The 22,682-nt window shown below is 39.9% G+C and overlaps 2 protein-coding genes across 6 annotated transcripts in view; one reads left to right on the top strand and one right to left on the bottom strand.

Moving 5' to 3' along the window:
* THRA (thyroid hormone receptor alpha) overlaps positions 1-17,023 on the top strand; it is a 163,440-nt gene extending 146,417 nt beyond the window's left edge. For all 4 annotated transcript variants that reach the window (XM_039358801.1, XM_039358800.1, XM_039358802.1 and 1 more), the window contains 3 exons: positions 1,059-1,205; positions 3,671-3,929; positions 4,797-17,023. In XM_039358801.1, coding sequence (XP_039214735.1) covers positions 1,059-1,205; positions 3,671-3,929; positions 4,797-5,047 — 657 coding nt within the window. In that variant the 3' untranslated portion in view covers positions 5,048-17,023. The remainder of the gene's footprint in view (positions 1-1,058; positions 1,206-3,670; positions 3,930-4,796) is intronic.
* Positions 12,682-22,682, bottom strand: part of NR1D1 (nuclear receptor subfamily 1 group D member 1) — a 22,429-nt gene continuing 12,428 nt past the window's right edge. The window contains exons 5-8 of one of the 2 annotated variants that reach the window (XM_039358798.1): positions 21,733-22,304; positions 20,604-20,789; positions 19,057-19,267; positions 12,682-18,205 (exon numbers count right to left, since the gene is read on the bottom strand). In XM_039358798.1, coding sequence (XP_039214732.1) covers positions 18,009-18,205; positions 19,057-19,267; positions 20,604-20,789; positions 21,733-22,304 — 1,166 coding nt within the window. In that variant the 3' untranslated portion in view covers positions 12,682-18,008. The remainder of the gene's footprint in view (positions 18,206-19,056; positions 19,268-20,603; positions 20,790-21,732; positions 22,305-22,682) is intronic. The other variant, XM_039358799.1, reaches the window with a different exon arrangement.

Below are 22,682 nucleotides of genomic sequence, written 5' to 3'. Positions count from 1 at the left end.
GCTGTGACCTCTCAGCTTTGATGAAGGACAGATGGAATGGAAACCCCTCTGTGCCACCCCTCTCTCCTCCCCTATTTCTAAGCAGAGAGGAATTGCTGGCCTGGGGTGCCCTCTGCTGGCCATAACCAATTAATGTCAGGGCAGGTCAGGACATGGAGGTCAAAGAAAGTGAGGCTTGGGGGTGGGGAGAGGAAATAGGCTATCTGACTGAGGGGTTAAGATTGTTCTGTCTGTTCCCTCAGCCTTTATAGTATGCAGCAATTCCTTACTGAACATAGGAAGTGGCCCTGAAATTCACTCTAAAAATGGATTAAGAAGCATTACTGTTTAGTTCACGTGATGAAACTAAACAGGCCCTATTCTTGAACTGCTTGCATATAAGAAAGAAATTCAAAACCAAGAGGTGGGGACTTCTGAGCCTGATCAGCACATGATTTGCGCACAATCTTCCCAAGTACACTAAATGACTGGGAAATGAAGTGTGGAGAACTTTCCACATTTTCATTGGAAAGCAGTTGAAGATTTTCCAAGGCTGTATCCCTTTTTCAAAAGCACTCAGATCCAGAACAGCCAAAGGCAGAGGGTGTCATTCTCAAACTAGTGCATTGGAGTAGAACCATGGATTCTGATCTTCCCAGACTTGAGGGACTGATACTTTTATTTTCAGCAATGTAACTCTTACATTTGCACAGTGTGTTAGCAGAGTATGGTAATATCTGCTAAAACTTTAATTTAAAACTAAATAAAAGTAGGATGAATTTAAAATAATTTAAAAGTAAAACATTTAAATTGCTTCTAATGGTTTTAAAGATTTTTAAATAAAATATGTTCAAATAATAATTAAAATGTTTATTAAAGTATTTAATAGGGTAATATTTTGATGCTAATTGTAGAAAGGATATTGTAACATAAAAGAGATCATCTTATAAGAAAGTTGAGACAAGGAAAAGATATTGACAGATAACAGTTATATTTCCAATGTTAGGTGATAAATTTCTAGTTGTATGGAGTCTCCTGACTTTCTGCAGACTTCTAATATTTATTTTTCCCACTCATAGCCTGAAGATATTGGTCAGTCACCAATGGCTTCCATGCCTGATGGGGACAAAGTAGACTTGGAGGCATTCAGTGAGTTTACGAAGATCATCACCCCTGCCATCACCCGTGTGGTGGATTTTGCCAAAAAACTGCCCATGTTTTCAGAGGTAAGCAAAGGATGATGAGCAAAGAGAGTGGAGGAATTGGATTATCTGGTTGTAAAGTTTTGAACTTCCATAAAATTTCTCTTTACATTCTTCTTTTATCAAAATTAAAACCATTTTGGCTGATTGTTAGGAAGACATATAAATATGTGGTCCTCAATTTATGACTGGCCACTTAATGACATTTCAGAGTTTCCTGAAGGCATCAGGAAGCCAAAGCATAATAAGTGGCTTTACAATTTAAAATCAGCACTTCGAATAGTACCTGGAAACTCACTGGCAGCCAAGGCTGTGCCACAAAATCACTGCTATAGCCTATGCTTGCCTACCACAAGCAAAGTGTCCATAGTATTTTGCACCTATGGCAGTTCCTGAGTAGCTTTCAAAGGCATTCTCAGCTACAGTCTAAAGATAGTTCTCCATTAAGTACAGTAATTGGGACCAGAATTTCCATCACTAGGCAATGCAGTTCTAAAGCATGACATCTCATGAATGCATTCCTTAGTGACAGTAATCTCAGCATCCTGATTGCTGTTAACTAAATTCTGCCAGTTGTTAGTTGAGGACCCAGGCCAATGCCATGGTTAAGTAAGAGCCTGCCTCCTCTTTAACTCCCCCCTTTTGCCTATCTCCCCTCCATCTCTGCCCTTTTTGCCATCTATCTACCCACTGCTGACAGCTGCTGCTGTTGTTCAGCCCTGCCCCACCCCATCAACTACATCATGCACACTTTTTACCAGGCGGAACCCCTTTCACACTGCCTTTTTTCATCTTAGTGCAGCCAAAACGTCTCTTCACCCCTCCCAGAGCTTCCACTGTGCCTTTCCCAGGACGTGGTTGTACAGAAGAATCCCAGGGTATGAGAAAAGGCTCCACCTAGAAAAGTTATTCTTTCTCACTGGTGCAACTGAGGCTTTCTTTAATGTAACAGGCGTCTTTTGCTTAAAAACAAAACAAAACAAAAAAGGTCCTGAACAGAGCATGAAATGGAGGCCTTGATTGACACACAAATGGAGAGTGCAAAAAAAAAAGAGCACTGCAGCCGCTATGGTAGAGGCATATAGTATGGCAGGCATGGAAGTAGGGAACTGCTAGCGCTACCTGGCGGGTAATGCAGGTTGCCAAAGACTAAATGCAGGTAAGACTGAGTTGGCGCAGCAGTTAGAGTGCAGTACTGCAGGCCACTTTAGCTGACTGTGTTCAGCAGGTCAGCGGTTCAAATCTCACCGACTCAAGGTTGACTCAGCCTTCCATCCTTCCGAGGTAGGTAAAATGAGGACCCAGATTGTTGGGGGCAATGTAAAATATATATACATTGCTTACTGGTGTACACCGCTTAGAGAGTGCTTGCACTTAAAGCGGTATATAAGTCTCATAAATAAATAAATAAATAAATAAATAAGTTGGCCCAAATTTTGTTCACATGATGTGGGAGGTCTGAAGTAATCAGAATTTCAAGGACCAGTTGAAAGTCTCTTCATTCAACATCATCATAAATCTGAACAGCTACTGAGCAAATGGATGATTAATGAGGACTACTGCATTGCAGTAGTTTAGCCTGGAATCGATAAGGCTGTGGGTTGTACAAACAGAGAACATCAGGTAAATCTACACCAAATCCTTCCCTTAAGTAATGAAAGTAGTTGGGCCTCATTTATCATACTTTCAGAAAATAATTTTCTGTTTTCTTCTTCTAATTCTATTTAATTTAGGGAAATTGAGTGGATGGGTTTATACAGCATGCTGAAAGAAAGGCAGGATTCCAGAACATCCTGAACTACCAACATCATTTTACTCTATTTTAATGTGCTGTGAAAACTCAGCACATTATATTATACAGCATTAATGTTAACAGAGTAAAGTATCCTCTTTGATATTTCGTACATGATGGCTTTAGATTGATGAATTAATTATCACAAATTATTTTGTTAGGTCTGCAAAACGTTCAGAGTGGATAAATAAGTCAAAATTGGAAAGCAAGGACTTGGTCATAAATGCAGGAGGGAAGGAACATTGTCTCAGGCCGAAAATTGTAGGAGAATTATCATGCAGTAACTTGTTATTTGTAGATGATCTGATAGCCATCCTCAGAGCATTTCTAACTAGCTGAGGGCAGCAAATTTCAGTGGGCTTCCTGGTTAACAGAGCCAGCTGCTAAAAGAAGAACATTTCCTGCAAATAAGTGACTTTCAAAAGAAGCATCACATTTCCTACCACTACTAACTTCTGGCTCTTGATTTCCTGCTAATTTGACCCAGAGAATGTATGCTCTTGCTACTTCTGGGCCCCACTATTGATAGCACAATCACTCCTTGTCTCTCTTTATTGCGCCAATTTTCTGCCCTGGAAAGCAAAAATACCTTTTTTCTCTGGGAGGTAGAGTAAGGTCTTCTTTCGCTCCAGTGGGACTATTCTAGAAAGCCAAGCATTCCTGGGGCCAAGATGATCATGCTTCTCTCTGTCTTTAGCTGCCTTGTGAGGACCAGATCATCCTTTTGAAGGGCTGTTGCATGGAGATTATGTCACTGCGGGCAGCTGTGCGTTATGACCCTGAAAGCGAAACCCTGACACTCAGTGGTGAAATGGCCGTCAAGCGGGAGCAGCTGAAGAACGGTGGCTTGGGCGTAGTATCAGATGCCATCTTTGATCTGGGAAAATCCCTCTCTGCCTTCAGCCTGGATGACACTGAAGTGGCACTGCTCCAGGCTGTGCTGCTTATGTCCTCAGGTATGTGTGGAGGGTGGACTATGCTCTCAGTGTGCCTCTTATGTGATTGGCATTATTCAAACATAAGTGAGTCAGACCAAGGCTGCATGTAGCTCAGTATTATCCCTGTCAATTATCAATAGCTTTGTAAGACTTCATATTAAAATTGTACTTTGTGAGAAAGAAGAACCTGAACTTTTGACTGCTTGTGGGCTAGCATCTTAGCTACAGCCTTTCCCTGAGATCAAGGATGGGCAATGTGCAACTTCAGATTTGTCAAAATGCCTAAGTGAAGCATATTCATTCTCAGTTATATTATGACTGTCAAAAAGCAATTCTGTCAAGTGTTGCTTAGTGACAAAGGTGCAGTCCCAATAATGGTCATTAAGTGAGGACACCTGTATTCTTTTTCTGAAGATCATCATAAGATAGCTGTAAGCAGTGGGCAAGGGTCACTTTTAATCTCTAGAGCCTCTTCATACACATAGAGGTTCTGTATGTCTAAAGCGCTAGAATAGGAATAGGGAACTTTCATCCTTTGGGTCCAAAGTAATCAGTTAGGCCAGTTCCTACAGACCTTGACAAAGTTCTTATCCTCTCTCATAAAGTCTTTGTCTCTTCCTGCAAGCATATTTGTGGATGCTCTCAATGGAGTCTTTCTTGGGGGCGGGGAGCAGAAAAACTAAGGAGCTGAACTTCAGTTTCTGTGTTTTGCCCATATGGAGGACGCAGAATTAATTCTAATCTGAGCAATGAGGGTTCAGTAGATTTAGTGAGTCAGAAAGGTAACTTGGGATTGGGGCAACTTGGTTGTTTGCAGAGAGACAAATTTACACATGCAATGTGTAGCCTGCCTGACATGTACCCTCTTTTCCATTTATTTTGCAGACCGCAGTGGGCTAATTTGCGTTGATAAGATTGAAAAATGCCAAGAGACCTATCTGCTGGCATTTGAACACTACATCAATTATCGCAAACACAACATTCCCCACTTCTGGCCCAAGCTCCTCATGAAGGTGACCGACCTGCGCATGATTGGGGCTTGCCACGCCAGCCGCTTCCTGCACATGAAGGTGGAATGCCCCACAGAGCTCTTCCCCCCACTCTTCCTTGAGGTCTTTGAGGATCAGGAAGTTTAGGGCATGAGGAGGGATGGAGGGGGGCAAACAGGGTGGCGTGGGCGAATTGGGGACATGGGGCAATTTGGGGCTGGGGCGATGTCTGGACTTGGGTCACAAGACCCTCACCTCATCACCTCGGACACAACAGATTTTCATTGTTTTGTTCTGTTTTGTTGTTTTCATTTTTTTCTTTTCATTTTTTTTGTTTTGTTTTGGTTTTCTAAATATTGCACGTCAGCATCAATGAATCCCCTGGTTAGGGGAAGCAAGGGCATCCTTGGTAGGAGGTGGGCCATGAAAAAAGTCAAAGCTATACAAAATCTGGGTTATGAGGTAGAAATGTGCAGTAGCCAACACATTCTTTGTTTAGGCAGATTTTTTGTTTTTTTTTTTAAAAAAATAATTAAGTGGACGATACAATTCCCACCTACCCCCTTGTTATCTCCCCTGTTGTCCAAAGTCATCTTTCCAGGGTGAAATGTCTGTCTTGAACTTTAACATAAAAAAAAGAGAAAAACAGTCCATATATTATTCTCTCCCCCCCCCACTCCAAAATGCTTTGCCTTTCTCTCCTTCTTTAAATAAAACTTTTCTGCCCTCCCCCCCCAACACTGGAAGCAATTGGCACCTCTTGAGCCCTGATCAAACCTCTCTCGTTTAAACGGACTTGATTACCAATATATATAAATATATATACATATAAATATATATATATATATTCTTTTGCACATAACGGTCCCAGGAAACGTCAGAGTGTGTTTGGTTGTTTTTTTCTTTAAGAACCTTAGCATTTAGTTATCCTCCCTGGGAGGCTAAAATCGAAAATGCACTTTTTTTTGTAAAAGAAAGAAAGAAATGGAACCGAGAGAGAGGAAAAGAGAAAATCCTATTAAATTATTAGGAGCAGGTGGGAGGAGGAAGGTCACAGATGTTTTGGCAAAAAAATAATAAACCTAAATTGAGGCTGAAGGTCCACGTGTGAAGGACAAATGCACTTTGAGTGAGATGAAAATCCTTCCCCTCAGCTCCGCCCTTAATGGGGGAAACAGGTGAGAAAAGAAAAGAAAAGAAAAGAAAGATCTATTTTATATTGCTTCGAATGGCACTGCAGGGCTTGCCTCTTAAGAGGTGCCCGCTTTGCGTTCCAGTGTTGAGAGGTATATTCGTCAACCTTCCTCCTTGCCGTTGTGCCCTCTTTCCTCCCCAAAGCTTCAGCCAATCTACCTCCATATTCAGCAAGGTGAGTGGATTTGACAGATTCCCACCCACACCTGCTGCCCCCTCCCAGCTGAAAGGCTGCATGCAATGTTCCCACTGGGCTTTGAAACGGCCTTTGCTAATTCTTTGCACACGCTTTCCCACGCCTCGTGGCGGTACACTTCTTTCTGCACTAGTATTCTTGCTGCCCTGCTGCACCCTCCCTTCAATGCCCTTCTCTCTGGGGAAGAAACGAGGAGAAATCCTAACTCTTCAGTGCTCCCAAGAGAATCAGAGTTAGGTTTCAATTCTTTCTTATTTTGGCGGGGTGGGTGGGGGGAATGGCACTTAGCAATACAGAAAACACAAAGACAGTGAAATTCATGGGGACATGGCACACCCTTTTCAACCCAGGATTGTACAGCCCTTCTGTATTAAGAGGTTGTGGGCTCTGCATAATAACTTCTCTTTCTCCTACAGCATTCCATGTCCCCCGCACTTGTACGTTACTGGCCCTTGTGTAGTCCCAGTTGTGTCTGTGCACATGGGAAGAAAAGGCAGAGATTTCTCTTATAAGGCAGAAGCCTGTTAGAAAGGTTTTATCCTGGACTGATTAAGTCTAATTTTCCCTTTCAGAGGGGGACTAGACGAATGAAATAATACTCAAATGCACTTCCTTGCACAGAAGGAGGGCCATTCTGCCTAACTTGAACTGTCATGGGCAGAGCAATGCCCCAAGCCTCAAGCTGCATGATCTATATCAGAACTGATCCAGTTGGGAACTTGGAGGCAGGCTACTCACATTTGTAAAACTGAATTGGCCAAGCTAGCAAGAAAAAAAACACCTCAAGTTTTCAAATTAGATATTGTTTCCATTTGATTTCAGCTTTTCCCCCTCATTATTTAGTGTTATACTTATGTGGTTGTAACTGGTTGTTGGAAAATAGAACCTCTGAAGTTCTGGCCAGCAGTTAGCTTTGTGGGAACATTATTTGGAGAAAAGGAATAGTAAATTGTGGTCGACCAGGCCTAACAGCCCCAATTCAATAGCCACCAGCCCTGCCTTTAATCCTGTATTTTTGCCTCTTGGCTGACGCTTGGGAAAGGTGGAGCAATTGGTATCTAGGGCCATATTTGACATAGAACATCCAGTTACGAATCCCCACTCTGAAGATTTGCCCTTGGAGGAGGTATTTCTAAAGAAAAAACAAAAACAAGATAATAACCACCAGCTTCCCGCTTTCTTCCTGTCTGTTTCACCTTTAATGCAAGCCAGACTGTGATCACCTTAATGCAAGTATTTTGGCACTTAACACTGTTAAATAGATCAGACTTCTCTATCTCTTCTAAACTGCTTTATCTGTGTTAGATCCATTTCTTGTCAGTTTAATAGCCAGACCTTTTTCTTTTTCTGCAACTGTAATATGTTATTCCGGAGAGGGGTATACTTTTATTCCCCCCCTTCCCTTGTTCTTTCTCTCTGTCACATGGTTTCCGTTGGAAAAAAACCCTTTACCTCTTACCTCATTCAAGACGCCGTGGGAAATGTTACATGATGGGTTGGGTGCATGTTGGATGTACCATCTGAAGATTCAGAGGCCGGCCGGCGCATGGAGAACTCAGCTCCAATTTAAGCTAATATACAGAATATATATATATATATATAAAAAAAAAATATGTATAATTTTTTTTAATTAAGAAAAATCTTTGTACGGGTCTGTTCACAAAAAAGAAAAGAAAAATCACACAAACAAAAATTTGGGTTGGAAAAACAATGCTTTTTTGTTTGATTGATTTTTGCTTTATTTTTATCATCTTTAAATGACATGGGGTTAAATGGGGAAGTAATTGCTGGGTTGAATTGGAGGGAGTCTTGGGTCCTAAATGCCAGCAGTCATATTGAATAATATTCAAGGCAATGCCTGTTCCTCAGTCCTCAAATGTGATGTTGAATACAGATCTTAACAGACTTGTGGCCGGGGGGGGGGGGGTTTAAAACCAAGTTTCTAACTTGTATGGCAGCGAAGACAGGTTATGAAGCCTAATCAAATCTCAGAACAGACCTTAAGTGGGATTCCCAGTGGTGTGGAATGCACACCTCTGGTGCCGAAACAGAATATATTATGCAAAAGAAGCCCACATTTGCAGTTTTGCTTAATTATTCCATTTTTCTTAGAGCAGCATTCAGCTTTTCTTGATTTGGGAGTTAAATGTTTGTGTTTAAAGCGCAGAGGTTACACAAGCCCAGTTGTATTCCACCAGCTATTTCCCCAAGGAATAAAGCTGGGTCCATTGAAATAATGTATCTGGAGAATGTGCAGATGCAGAAGTTTTGCCTTGAAGGTATGAGCTAATTGTGGATTTCTTTGAGGGAGAAAACTTTTTTGTCCAGTGTAGAGGCTGATGAAACTTGCTTGAAACTATCCCCAAAGCCTCATATCCATGCAATAACAATTTGAAAAGCATCCAAAGATGAGAAACTTTATAGCCTAGTTGGCCAATTTCAAAGACTGGTGTTTTCTCATTCTATTTATGTCATAACATGCTATTTCCTGTATATCTACACGTGCACGTGCACACAGCTTGTTAGAGACTTAGGTTCCTTCGTCCAGCTTTTCCAAAAAATAAAACATGAAATAGCTAGTTTACTCAGACCACTTAACACTGCCCCTTCTTGCTGTAACCCTTATTGTTTTGCCCTTTTCTAATAATACCCGTAACTTCTAAAGTCTGTATCAGTCCCATGAAACAGGCTTGCAAGTCTTTGTTAAATAGTTCCCCTCTTACATTAATTTTCCCTGTGCAATAAAATGAGTTATGTGTGCTTGCGTGTATGAAAGAACATTGTGTCTGTTTCTGTGTATGTGAGAGGCAGAGATTAATTAGGCTGAACTCCTAACCGGAAGGAAATCCTATCAAAATCACTGGATTTTCTTCAAAGTGGCCATTCAAATTATTTTTCTAGGCCCTGATCTTATATTTTTAAAGTTTGACAGAAAATATACTCTTGAATCAAAGACTCATTCTATGGACATAAGTTGCTGCCTTAAATGGAAGCAAGGCTAGCCTCTGCTTCTCAGTAATCTCTCTTTGGGCGGGTAGCAGTCCCCAAAGCTTCAGGCTGTCTTCCCCTAGCGGTGGCACCTGAGAGCCGAGCAGAAAGTGGGGCTAGAGAGCAGTGAAGTGAAGTGATCTGATTGCTTTGAGTTTCTTGCAATTCAGAATCCTCAACAGAAGGCAGGGCTGCATTTTTCATGAACATTTCATTTTTTGTTCCCTCATTCAGAGAGTTGAAAGCAGCTTCTGATAATTGGAGATGCTAGGAACCAAGTGTGGGACCTCTCTGATGCCATGCAAGTGATCTGCCACAGAGGTTTATATAGCACTTATCCATGGGGGTTTATATAGCACTTATTTGCAAGAACAGCTTTTGCTTAGTTCAAGGTTGGAGATTTTGACTGCTATATCTACTTTTGGTGGTATAATTGGGTAATGTTAGACCATGGAAACAATTATCTTGAAGGAGTATTTGGTGAGGGAAGCACAGTATTTGAAACAGGAGGAATAGGCTCTGATCTGTAGGTACCTCTGTGCTGTCCTCATTTTGCTACAAGAGCCCAGAGCTCGCTCCTGTGCTGAGATCATCACAATTTAGTAAGTTTTTAAATATTGTGTTAGCATAACCATCCAAAGCAGCCCCCACCTTTTTCTTGATAGACTGTTTTTGTGCAACCATTACTCTCAGCCTACTGCATTATCCTTAGGCTGGCTTCATACATTATGTTAAGATACAATGTGATTTTCCTTGATTTTAGTTTAGAACGAAACATAGCCATCTTTTTAAGCCATAGTTCATGGTTTAGCATATTTTATGAACACAGTTAATTTATTCAGTAAACCATGGTTAAAACATATAATGTGTGAACTCAGGCTTAATCTGCTGCTTTCCCACTACGCAACACCCATTCTGATTCAGAATTAAATATGGATGCTTCCCTGAAATGCCATAAGGTTCCTTAGTTTTTTTCAGTTCTTTCCTTCCATGATTCTTCCAGTGGAAATACTTCAGGAATTTTTGCAGATGTGAGTAGTAGGAATCATTTTTCTGGCCAGAAAAGAGTTACAACAAACTTCAGTGAGCTGAAACTCACTGAATAAATAAAACAGAGCATTAGGTATTGGTTTGTGACTCTCACTCACTTGTAACTCCTGCATTGTCCTTTGACTTTATGTAGTCTTGTTAAACAGTCTTGATAAAACAGCAATATGCTGTACCACGTTTTCAGTCAGGAGCCTTTTTCTATTTAACCATTTTCCAACTGTATTTTAAAAATCCATCTGTTACTATTGCAATAGTATTTCAGCATCACACCTACCCTCAGTCCCTGATTGGGCTGGCATACAACTGCTGTAAAGAAAGAAAAAAAAACTCCTTAAGTTTCTATGCATTTCAGGGATTTGGCTTGAAATCAGATCTCTGAGATGTGTATTCTCTAACTTAGATATTGAATAAACTTTGACAAGGGAAAAGACATTCAGAATTATCCTTGTAATCAGGAGTTGAACTCAATTCAAGCTATTCTTTATCTTTTTATACTCTTTTTTATCTATTTATTCATTCCAAACTGAAAAGATTTTAATGCATCCCAGATATTATAGAAATGTATCAAAGGGTGCTTACTTACTGACTAACTAATTTTCTATCCTTATTCATATTTCATTCAGGGAGAGGTACAGCTTTCACTAATGTATCTGCACTTCACAAAGTGGTTAGTATTCCCAGCCCATTTGTATCCATTTCAGAAATTGAGATGCTTTGCAAGGTATGTAATTTCTAAGCCTCAAGCATGTTTATTAGCATATGCCTTCCATACTGATGATTTTCTGATATGAATGAGCTGCAATTTAGTTGATCATGATCACATAAATAATGTTTTTACTAAATCAAATGACACATTCAGTAGTTCTTAGGACCATCGAATGTGTGAAACTCTCCTTGGGTCAGTGATGAATGTAGCATCTGAAAGAATTGAGGGTGGCTTGAGGGAGATTTGAGGTCTTTAGATGTGCACATATTAAACACAGTCAATTCAGCTGAAAGGAGTTTGAAACAATATCAATTCAATTAGGTTAGAAATGAATGTAAATATCAAAGAGTTGGACTGATCAGCTAAAAAATATTAAAAACCAGCATAAGGGCAGGCTGAAAAAAAACCAGCCATTTGAAATCCTCTTCTTAAAAGATTACTTCTTTTTGCTCACTTAAGATGGAATGCTTGTCCCAAGCTGGCACCTATTACAAAATGGCCAGTATACAAAATATTTCTGCATTTTCCTTTTGAAGCTGTGTATTTGTGGCCATTGTGCTTCTTACATGGCATTTTGAAAATGTCTGGAGTATTTCAGAGTGCTCTGCCCACTTATTTAGGCCAAGAAATCTTGCACAAATAAACATGATAATTGTCTTTTTCTGAGGATTTTTTTAAAAAGTTGTTGCTTTCTTCAGCAATCAAATCCTAGCCACCTTGCTAAATGTTCTCCAAAAAAAATCAGAATAAAATTATTAATCAGCTCAAACATCTGGGTTAATTCTAAAGTTCAGCTTCCAGAAATTCCATTAATTGAGTTGAAGCCAATGTATTGTGGAGAAGAACCCGAGTAAATCCTTTTTCAGATCACCTTTTAACTGATAAAGTTATCTTCAGTCTTAATTTCATACCAGTGTATTCCAGTTGTCTAAATTCACATGGCATCCAAGTGAGGGGCTGTTTGCTTCAAAACAGAGGTGCAGAAAAACAGGGCTCCTGAAGCCAAGCATTCTGCAAAACTATTTACAGTGTTTGGAAGGTCTCATATTTCTTCTTATTTTTTGGTTAGAATAAGCAATACATAAAAAAATGAAAAACTGATTTTGACCTAGAATAATGATTTTTAAGATCTTCTTCCCCAGCCTGTCTGCCAAAAACTGTTCCAGTGCATTTGGCATTCTTGCCTAAGGTCAGCCTCTTTATTCTCTTTTCCTTCCCTCCTTTCTCTCCCCACAGATCAAGGTGTTCCAGCTGGACAATCTCACACTGAAAAACAAACATTATTCTCTAGTGCTAGTTCTTGACTTACTACTCTCCCTCAGCAGCCAGCCTTTCATGTTCTGACCCAAAATCCTGCCATATACTTTTTTAAAAGAAAAAAAAAACTTCTGGAGGCTAATGCCATTTATTTTGGTAACAGAAAAATGAGCTACAGGTAATCCTCATTTACCCCTGGCAATTTGGTTGTTAAATGAAGTAGTTACTAAGTGAAACCGATTGTGCTTACGATCTTATACCAGTTTCTTTTACTTTACAGACCTGCAAAGGTCGTAAATGCAAAGATTAGTTGCATAGTTTTTTCATCACTGTCATAACTGAGGCAATTGCTAAACAAGGATTACCTATATACTTCTGCTGCCTGTGAAGGGCTGCAGAAACCTTGCCTCTCTTGCCACTTATAACCCTTCTTGCCAGGCTGAAAAGGTTTGCATAGGTAACTAATTTGCAATTTACCCCTTAACCCAGAAGCTCAAAAACAGATCTCAAACAATCCTCCTGTCATTACCTTATTCCAAATCCCATCTTCATTTAGAATTAATACCCTACCTTCTTTTGGGAGGGGAGGGGGTTGAGATGAGTTTTCCTTGCCCCCTGTACTATATGTACTTTAAGGTGCATCATCATCTTTGGCAGCCCAGGGCCCTAACAGATTGTTTCTGTTTTTTTAAAATTTGGGCAGCATAAGAAAAATTGAGTGCCATCCAAAGGCAGGTTGTTCTGCACTTTTTGTAGACTGAGCAAAGGCACAAGCCATGAAACAGTTTAGGCACTGTACTACTGCCAGGAGACCCTGCTGAGGTCACATGTATTCTTTATCTCAATGGGTTTGTTATTCTGATTGTTGGTGGTGTTCCTACATAAACATCTTCCTGATATATGAGAAAGATACACTCTGGTTTATGGTGACCCCAGATGTGTCCTGAACACCCTATCAGCATTGGCTCATGTCTAAATGTGCAGGTTTTACTTGTAATACTGTAAATGAGGGACTTGTGAATTTGCGGTGTAAATTACCTCAGATGTATGGGTGTCCAATCTTGTGGTTTTGAGTTAATAGACTTTGTATGCATTTTAATATTCTTAAGAGGTAACAAACATATCTAATACAAATTTGCTTCTCTATGAAAAGAAGGTCCCTATCTCATACACACAACAGTGTCTTTCTGCTTCTATCATGCCAGTTTTGTATTCCTTGTTTATAGGCAGGTTTGTTCTCTCCCATACTGAGAATTCTTGCTGTGCCTGGCAGAATATATCTAAAAGCTAGAAGTACTGAGCCTTGCCTGTTCTCTGGGTTCAAACATTTCTGCCAAACATTTGTGGCAGAGTTGAGGTATATCTTATATGTAGATATATGTGTTTCTGTATGTTTGCAGACATTTTCCTTCTTGCTGTAACCTTACCCCATTTTTTTCATTCTTGTTTGTTTCTGTCTCAAACATGTTTGTCATTTGCCCTCACTTCACCAATGTCTCAGATTCCCCCATCTTGTCAGGGCAGCTGAACTACCATTCGAGGCTCAGTGCTACCCCATCTTGACGTTAGTTTTCTATACTCATTTTTCCAGAAGCCTTAATAATACTGTATAAGTTGCCAGCAAGGACACACTTTCACACAACAATCAAGTGAACAGTCTGTTCAGCATTTGTAATTCTGTAAATATTTTATATGTAACCCAACTTGTAAACTAGTTCTGCCTTGAAAAGGTGTAACTGGAACATCTTATGTTTGAAATCTACAAAGCATGTAAAGATGCCCCTGATTATCAGGAAGGAGGGGGCAGGATAATAATTCCTCATTGCCTTATATCAAATAGTACAGCCTCTATAAAATAGTATTTTGGTACTCTCCTTTATGAATTTCCTACACATACTGAACTTCAAGATGTAAGATTGGCTTTATAGTCCTGAGAAAATAGTCACAAATGATATGACCTTGGATGAAGGAGCCTGAACATATTTATGTGTATATATAATACATGTAGTTGAACTGAAAAGAAACAGTTTCTAAACACTACCTGAAATGAGTGGGACTACTCATTCATTTCACTGAGCTTGTGCAGAACTTCCTGCTTGACTTCATCTAGAGCATATGTATTTGATAAGTATAGTTCTTTCAACTGTGTGCAGATATCCTATGTATACAAAGTGTTAAACCCCATCTGCACTTTGCACAACATACATGCAAAGCCTCCTGCCAATGTCTCAAATGAAAGGCAGGTGTAGGGGGAGACAGAAATGTCAGCTATTTTAGTTCATTCGACTTGGCTAATTATTATACTACTTTAGTTGATGTGTTTAATTGTCCCTATGATACTCTGAAAGGTATGAGAGATGGTCTGTCCAATTAGAAACATTTCTGTGATTTCAGCTTAGCACCCAGTGTAGAGCTATGAACCCTTCATTGTTCTTGCCTAGCAGGCTGAAGTGATCTGGCTAAATTATGTATTCCCATTAATAATTTGAGAAACTAAGTTTTTGGTTTCTTTTTTTTAAAGATAGAAAGCCAGCCTGAGGTATTTAAAATTAAGAAAATGATTTTTCATCTTTTGAGACCATGAGTCTTTGGATGATGATCCGGTTGACATTTTTATAATAGTGGCTTGTTAGATAACATGGTTAGATAGCAATAGGTTTGTGAATGAACTAGCACAGATTATCACTTCAGCTAGAATTTACAATACTAGATTAATTCAAAGTTTCTTTATAGTTTCAATCCATACCTTTGGAGTATGATCAAATAATAGCATGTTGTAAAACAGCCAACTTCATTTGGTTATATCTTACAAGGAAAAGGCAAGAGCCCCTTTTTCACAGGGATTACTTGATTACTTAAAACATTATAGCCAAAGTAAACCTTTTCAGCCTGGGCAACACCACTTCATCAGCTGTGAGGAATGAATGCATTTTGCACCCCCCTTAAGCTAAAATGGCACAGTAGTCTTCAACTTAAAATCACAATTGGAACTGAAGCGTGTCACTAAGTGATGCAGTCATTAAGCAAGTCACATTTGATTTCATGACCTTTTTGCTGCTGTTATTACTGAATCATTCAACTGTTAAACAAATCTGACTTCCCCCATTGACTTTGCTTATCGCAAATTAGCTGGGAAGGTCACATATGGTGGTTACATGATCCTAGGATGCTGCAACAATCACAAATACATGCTAATTGCCTAGAACCAAAATTGTGATTACATGAACGCAGAAATGCTGCAGTGATTATAAGATCAAGGACTGTCATGAGTCACTTTTTTCAACACCATCATAACTTCAAATGATCATAAGTTAAGGACTACCTGTAAATGTCTTTTTAGGATCTGGATTGTAGTCCTCATTTAAAACTCTCTTCTCTCCATCACCAGCACATACGTAACACCACCTCGTAAGGGGAGCTGAAATAGCTTTTCCATATGGAGTTTGAATGCAGAAAAGTAGAATTTCCTTTTTCCCTCTTTGTACTAAAGATTTATATATGCAAGACACTCTACACAAGAAAGCTGCTAATGGAGAAAGGAGGCCTCTGACTTTACTCCTATGTGCCCACTTACCTATAGAGGGCAGTGTCCCTCATTTTATGTCAGCTGGGGTAGGAAGGTACATTGGCTGCTGCCTAGGTCATAACTTATCCTTAAAGTGATGCAAAGATCTCAGGGTGTGAATCCCTCCCACGATAGTTCATACTTTGATACTCTGCCACCTCAGGTGTCATTCTCCCCCATCATGGCATGCTCACATTTTGCCCAAAGTTCAGTGCAAGGAACACAGTATCTCTCCCACCTCTTTTGTATGCTGTGCCACCTCTATGGGGGTGGGAGCCACCCTTCCTGGAGAAGCAAAATCCTTTGCAATCTGTAGTAAAAGGTGTTGCTTTTCAGGACACAATGCCCCTAAGTTTCTTCCTCCATCCATGCAGGGCACTTAATGACTGAAAATTTGTGGGTAAGAAGTAGATTTTTTTTTTCACATTATAGATTTGTTCATGGAGAGACACTGATGATTATTCCCATACCTCCTTTCAGTATTTCTTTGCCAACACATACCTCATGCAGTCCTATAAATGATATCCCACTATCTTCTTGACACACACCCCAGCCAGTCTTTCTTTCTGAAAGGGTGTTTTTTTTTAAAATTTTGGATCTAGATTATCATCAAAGATTATGGGAGAATAGAAAGGAGTTTCCAATAAGGAGACAACTTTGTACTTAACTTTATACTTAAACCCCAATATACTATGCATCGTGGTTTTTCCCTCGCAGTCCAGAGCAGGGAAAGAAACTGTGAGCAGGGAGTTAGTGAATGTACATTTGGGAGATGGGGTTTTCTGAAGGGGGGGGGGTTGGGTTGGGGGGAAGAGTTCAGAGGGAAAGAAAAACCAGATGGGGAAAGTGTTCCCTCTGCCTCACCCCTTTCCCCCTTCTCCCTTACTGTCTTTTCTTTTTTCTGTTTCTGTTTTTCTTTCCTTTCCTTTTCCTTTTTTGCATCTGGGAAGCAGGAAGCTGCTGATGTAAAAAAATAACGACAATCACAATTTGTCTGTGACGTGCGATTTTGAAAAAAAAATAACCCTGAAAAGTCTGGGGCAGGGGAAAAAAAATAACCCTTTTTGTGTTTTTGGTCAGGATTTTAAAGAAAGATATTTTTATGGTAATTGTTGCTGGTCTATTTTACTATATATTTATGTAATAAATATATGATTAAAAAACAAACAAACCTACCCTTAAACAAAGACAAAAAAAACCTCACAGCCCCAACTGACTTTTGGTGTCTCATTTCTGGTAAATGGTGGCTGGTATATAACATCCTTTCTTTTAACTGCCAAAACTTGAGTACAGGGTTGGGGCTGAAATTGTTCTACAATTGTTCTACCATTGTACCCATCAAGCCTCCCTTAATGAGTACAACCTCAGTTCCACTACACACAGAAAGTTCACCAAGAATTCAGGATGTGGAAAAAGAGGCCAACTGACATCATCGCCTCATTTTATTTCAATTTAATCTGAGGATGGATGATGGTTTATTCCTTTTTTCTTTTTCTTTTTGCTAGACAGGAGTATTTCAAAGAAGGTGGTTTAGTTCTCTTGCATTCCTACTAACGGGGTATTATTTCAAAATTAGTTTGCCTGGAAGTGGCATCTATTACAAAGGGTTTCATAGGTCTCCTACACCAGAAAGGAAAACATAAAAGATGGAACATTTTAAGGAAACAATAAGGCAGATGAGCCTTTTCACCTAGTGGTTTTTACAGGACTTCATACCACATCACCCTCCCTAGAAAAAACAAATGGGGCTCCAGTTACCTGCCTGTATCTAAGACTTGTTTTCCTTCTGGTAGCAGCCAAAGGATCATGAGGATCATGCCACACTTGATCCCAATTCCCACCGTAGTTTCAACTTAGGAGAGCAAGAAATGAACAAAAAGAGGACGACAACCATCCAGTTTGCTTTCATTGTATTTTTCTCCTGAAATTGGCACCATAGCCAGGAAGAGGGATATTCTCTTCACACAGTTCCAATATACACAGATATATTTACAAAGGCGGTTGTGCTGTTTATTTCTGAGCAGGCAGGAGGAGCAGCTGCTACCCCCACATAAATAGCCATATCCAGGCCCAAAATAGTCTGGTTAGTGCAATAAAGCAAGGATAATTGGTCAGGAGCCTGGACTCGCAGTATTTCTGCCTGCGCTATCTTTTACTGAGCATCAATGCGGAAGGAGAGCAGCTTTTCGGAGTGCATGTTGAGGGTGCGTAGATCAGGCAGTTTCAAAAGCAATTTAGTAAAGCGGGATGTTTCCTGGGGGTGATTCTTGAGGATGAGGGCTCGCAGCGCCCGGATCAGTGTTTCCTGTAGCTGCTCCACTGATGCTGGGTTCTCGATGCCTGAGCGATCTACATAGAGAGGGATCGACAATAAGTACTGTGTAGCAAGGCTGTAAAAAAGTGGTTCTCAACCTTTTTAATGCAGCGACCCTCAACCGGTCGTAAGTCGAGGACTACTCAACTGGTGCAGCACCGTTTGCAGAATGGGACTTTTGGCGGGCTCAGCAGAGCAGAGACAGCCTGGACAATTCCTATTGGCTTTTGAAAGCCAATATTCAAGAGAGTCTATTCTATTGGCTTTCAAAAGCCAATAGAATAAAAGGGAGTAGCACAGCTAAGGAAAAAGGGGAAAAAATGGTGGACTGCGTTGTTTGGCGACCATGAAATGGTCGTTCGACCCCAAATGGCGTCCCGACCCACAGGTTGAGAACCACTGCTGTAAAGGAAGTACATAAAACCAGAGTCCAGACAGCAGTTATCAGAAATGTCTAGTCTCCCTTCAGGTCACAAGAATGCCCAATTGTAAGAAAATCATGCCAGAGATGATCTGCAAATCACAATCCTTGAAACATGGTTATGATTTCTAAAGAACCATGACCATGCATCTTACTTCACAGCAAACAAAGGTCTTGTCCCCAAGGACATAAACCGCTAAAATATACTGTTGAAGGGAGAGGTTATGGGATCGAAGAGGAATACGGAGGATTTCAGTTACACCTACAAGGTTTCGGGTATTTGAAGGGTAGGGACTAAAAAAAAAAAGATTTGTGTGAGGGAGCTGGGGGCTACATTTGGATAGTGAAGAATCACAAATCTGGCAAGGTATGGCAGGGACAGCAAACAAATGTGAACAGGCTATGCTGGGCAAAGGATACAATCAGAAAGTCTGTATATTGGGACTGGGGTCAAGGGATACTTGCCTGCAGAGATCAGCACCACTGCTGTGAAGAGGCCTAGTTCTTCTTCAGATAGTTGCAAGGCACTAAGCTTCTCACTGAACTCAAACATGGATATTAACAAGTCATCCATGCCCATCCCCCACAACTCTTCAAGGTTGTACTTTGTGTGACTGGTGAATGTTATAGTCTGCTCCTTGACATTGAAAAGGGAGGCAAACCGAACCATTAGCACCTGGGGTTAGAGAGAAAAGATAAAGAACTTTCAGAATATAAGTATGCTTCCACAAACACTTGTCAAGTGCTTTTTAATTTTTTTGAAAAAACAAACACCAAAATGACATCAGAAACATTTTCACATTTTGAGATTATAATTACAATTTAGGAAGGGTAATTATAATTATTGCAATTTGTGCCTTTCATGCCACGGCAACGTTCAGACTCAAAATGAAGAATCTAATGTATTACATTCTCTTGATGTCTTTCACTGCTATAAAAAGCCCATCAATATGCCTACTTAAGAAGAAAAATGAAACTTACACACACAGCTTACTTCACAATCATCTTGAGTTTTCCATGAATACAAGTTTTAGGATGTAACTCACCATTTTTCAATACTTGAGTTTCCTGCCAAGAATCTTCCAAGATGCTTCCAAAGCCAATGAGTTTAAGAATATAATGCAAACTCTCATCTATCTATCATAGCATAAGCTTGAGAGATATGGCAATCCCATGGGCTAAAACATGAAGTTATCTTTATCTTTCTCCACTACTATGTATACAGATATCCACATTTCCAGTAAAATATACCTGGCACATTTGTATAACTATGTTGACTTAAATTTTATTTTGAAAAGTCATAAAAATTTGACTTTATGTCAATAAATATGTCTTAACATTGGAAAATATCTGCATAGTAACATCAGGACCAGTGGTATCCATAGGAAATGCAAAGGTTGTGATGCGCCACAAATGGCACTCATTTTAAGTATACATTAAATGTAATGAAGATACAAAAGGACAATTTTTGATGATGCTGAGATTGCCCAAACACATAATCCCATATCATACAGACATGTTGGCAAAGATTAGCCCTAATCCTTTTCTCCACTATTAATTTGCAAAAATGATGTCGATCATCTCTCAAGTTAGGCTGCAACATACTAAGGATCAAATCGCAAGGTGGTTGTTTTTCAAAGATCTCAAAAACGATGTGTCAGAATTTCAGCTAAATTCTTTTCCTGGTTTTCAAAGCACTTATTTTGCTCTGGGTGTGGCTAGGTTACAGTCTCCTAGAAGCAGACCATTCTGACAACAATCTTTAATTATTTCTAATTAGTTTATATTTGAGAGAGAAGCCAACACACAATGTCTTTTTAATGCTTTCTTGGTACTAAAAGAAAAAAAGATGGAAATTTGTGATGGGATTTAAAAACAACCTTGCTGCTCTGTGTTTGCTATGCACTATTTACAAATACGAAGTAGGTTTCTGGGAAGAAGTATTTCCAGCACAGAATATCAATAGCTTGTGACTAAGGAGGATCTTAAACTGTAGGTGGAAATTTTCCTACCTCAAATGTGCCAGCTTTGAGTAGTGAGACTTGGTCATGTTGTGACAGCTCCCGAAATCCCGGAATGTGTTTAGCAAATTCCACAACTTCTCGTACAGCTGACACAAAACTCAGTGAGAAATCCTCCCAAATCTCCTGAACTGTGCGGCCACTGTAACCATGAGGATGACAATTCATTGGGCACGCCTGTTAGGAGGGGAAATAGTCATGTAAGGACAAACTAGGGTATGGATTAAAGTGGTTGGAAATAGGTAACCCTGCAAAAAAAAAAAAACTGCTAAGCACCATTTCTGGCTGTGTGCATAATTTTTTTCCATAGCTCTAAGAAAAAAAAGTTTTCTTACCTGCTAATTGTGATGTACATTCTTAAAATAAAATTTTAGCAAACTTTGATTTTCTTACTGCTCATATTCTTTTTTTAAAAAAATCATGAAAACTGAGCTTTCACATAGTGATTAGTGCAACCACAGTGAAATACTGAGAATTTACAATGCACACATTCCTTCCTTTACATGCATATAGTTGAACAGCAGGATCCATCTCCTGCCATTATTTTGGGCAGATTACCTCTTATATAATGGCAACCTCAGATTGCACACCCAATCAGTTTTTAATGGGGCAAATTCTCTGACCTTCACTCAGAGGTCAAAAGGCTCTGAAAGGTTATTGAACACTACTCCAAATGGATGGGCATTATTTATTATTCTAAGAAAAATATTCCAGCTATTGTTTGCTGAAGGATCCATAATAGTTTATGAAATAAAAAGAACATCTGCATCTGCAGAACAAACTTTAAAGACGGGGAAAATAAACCCTCTTCCTTAGATGAATAAGGTAAATAAGCAGCAACTTCTCTTAAGGCACCAGCAGAACAACTAACCTAATTTTAATAAACAATAAGCATCCAGAACATAAAAATAGTGGAGATAAAAATACACCCCAATCACATGGTGAATAATTAACCAAATGACTAAGACGAACATAACTTTCTTGATTTGAATTTCATTCCCATCCCAGGGAAGTACTTGATTTTCTGGCCACAAACCCAACCAGCAGCAGCCGAAGAACAATTTAGCAACAACTGAATTTGAAAGGCAAATGAGAAGGTCCATGGCAATGTAACACTTACCAAGACTTTGGTTTCGCCTTGCCTAAGGGAGAAGTCTGTTTCCCCAGAGGGACAAAACCTATGTCCATTGATATGCTGGTGACAAGCAGGGCTAGAGGCAGAGCCAGGGTTCCAATTGTCATTTTGAAGATGCAGCCCACTGGTGTGATAGCCATTGACCAACCAGTTGTTGTCCCAACTAGGAGAACTGTTACTCCCTGTTGGTGGGTGGGGCCCCGTAGCCAGTTTGTCATGGGCATAAACAAAAATCTCTTTGTGGGCTTTAGCCACTTGTGCGATGACATCCTCCATGACATCTCCAGGGCTTGGGGATCGTGGAGGTGTTAACTGCTGAGAAAACTGGGAGAAGCAAGGAAATGTCTGGGGTGGGGAGGCTACACGGGAAGGTGGGGAAGAAGGTGCCAGTTGAGACTGATGGCCCAGCAAGAGAGTACTGGACTGTGGATGCCCTGTGGGCAGATTCTCAGGGAGGCACTGTGCACTCAGTTGGTTATTAGCCATGTTCATTGCACTCTGCATCTCAGCCAGCATCCTTTGCTTCTCACGCTTGGGGATGCGCCCAAATCGTACAGCTGCACAGGACACAGAAAAAAGATGACAATACATTAAATATTTCTATGGAATCCAAGGATCAACATGGGTATTTAAACACTGCAATCTAATCCATGGCTTTTCTTAGAAGCAAAAACTCTTCCAAAAAGCCCAGTGAAGTGAAGCAGGGATGGGATAAACATCATCTTCAACAACTTTCTATTGATGAGTTAAGGAAAGAAGGCTTACACATGCCTTCCCTTTTGGTGACAAATAAAACAATAGCGGGATAAATTAATCAATGGAAATCTGGGGGTTTTACACGTATCAAATTGTTTAGAGTTAGGTGGCATATATTCTCATCATTGCCACAATACAGAGTAGTTTGCCATTGCTTCCATTTTATTTTTCCAGCATAC

This window comes from Crotalus tigris, unplaced genomic scaffold, assembly GCF_016545835.1.
Source record: "Crotalus tigris isolate CLP2741 ecotype Arizona unplaced genomic scaffold, ASM1654583v1 scf7180000019068.10715455, whole genome shotgun sequence".
Taxonomy (NCBI): Eukaryota; Metazoa; Chordata; class Lepidosauria; order Squamata; family Viperidae; genus Crotalus; species Crotalus tigris.
Note: the sequence above shows the minus strand (reverse complement) of the source record. Positions and strands in the feature narration are given on the sequence as shown.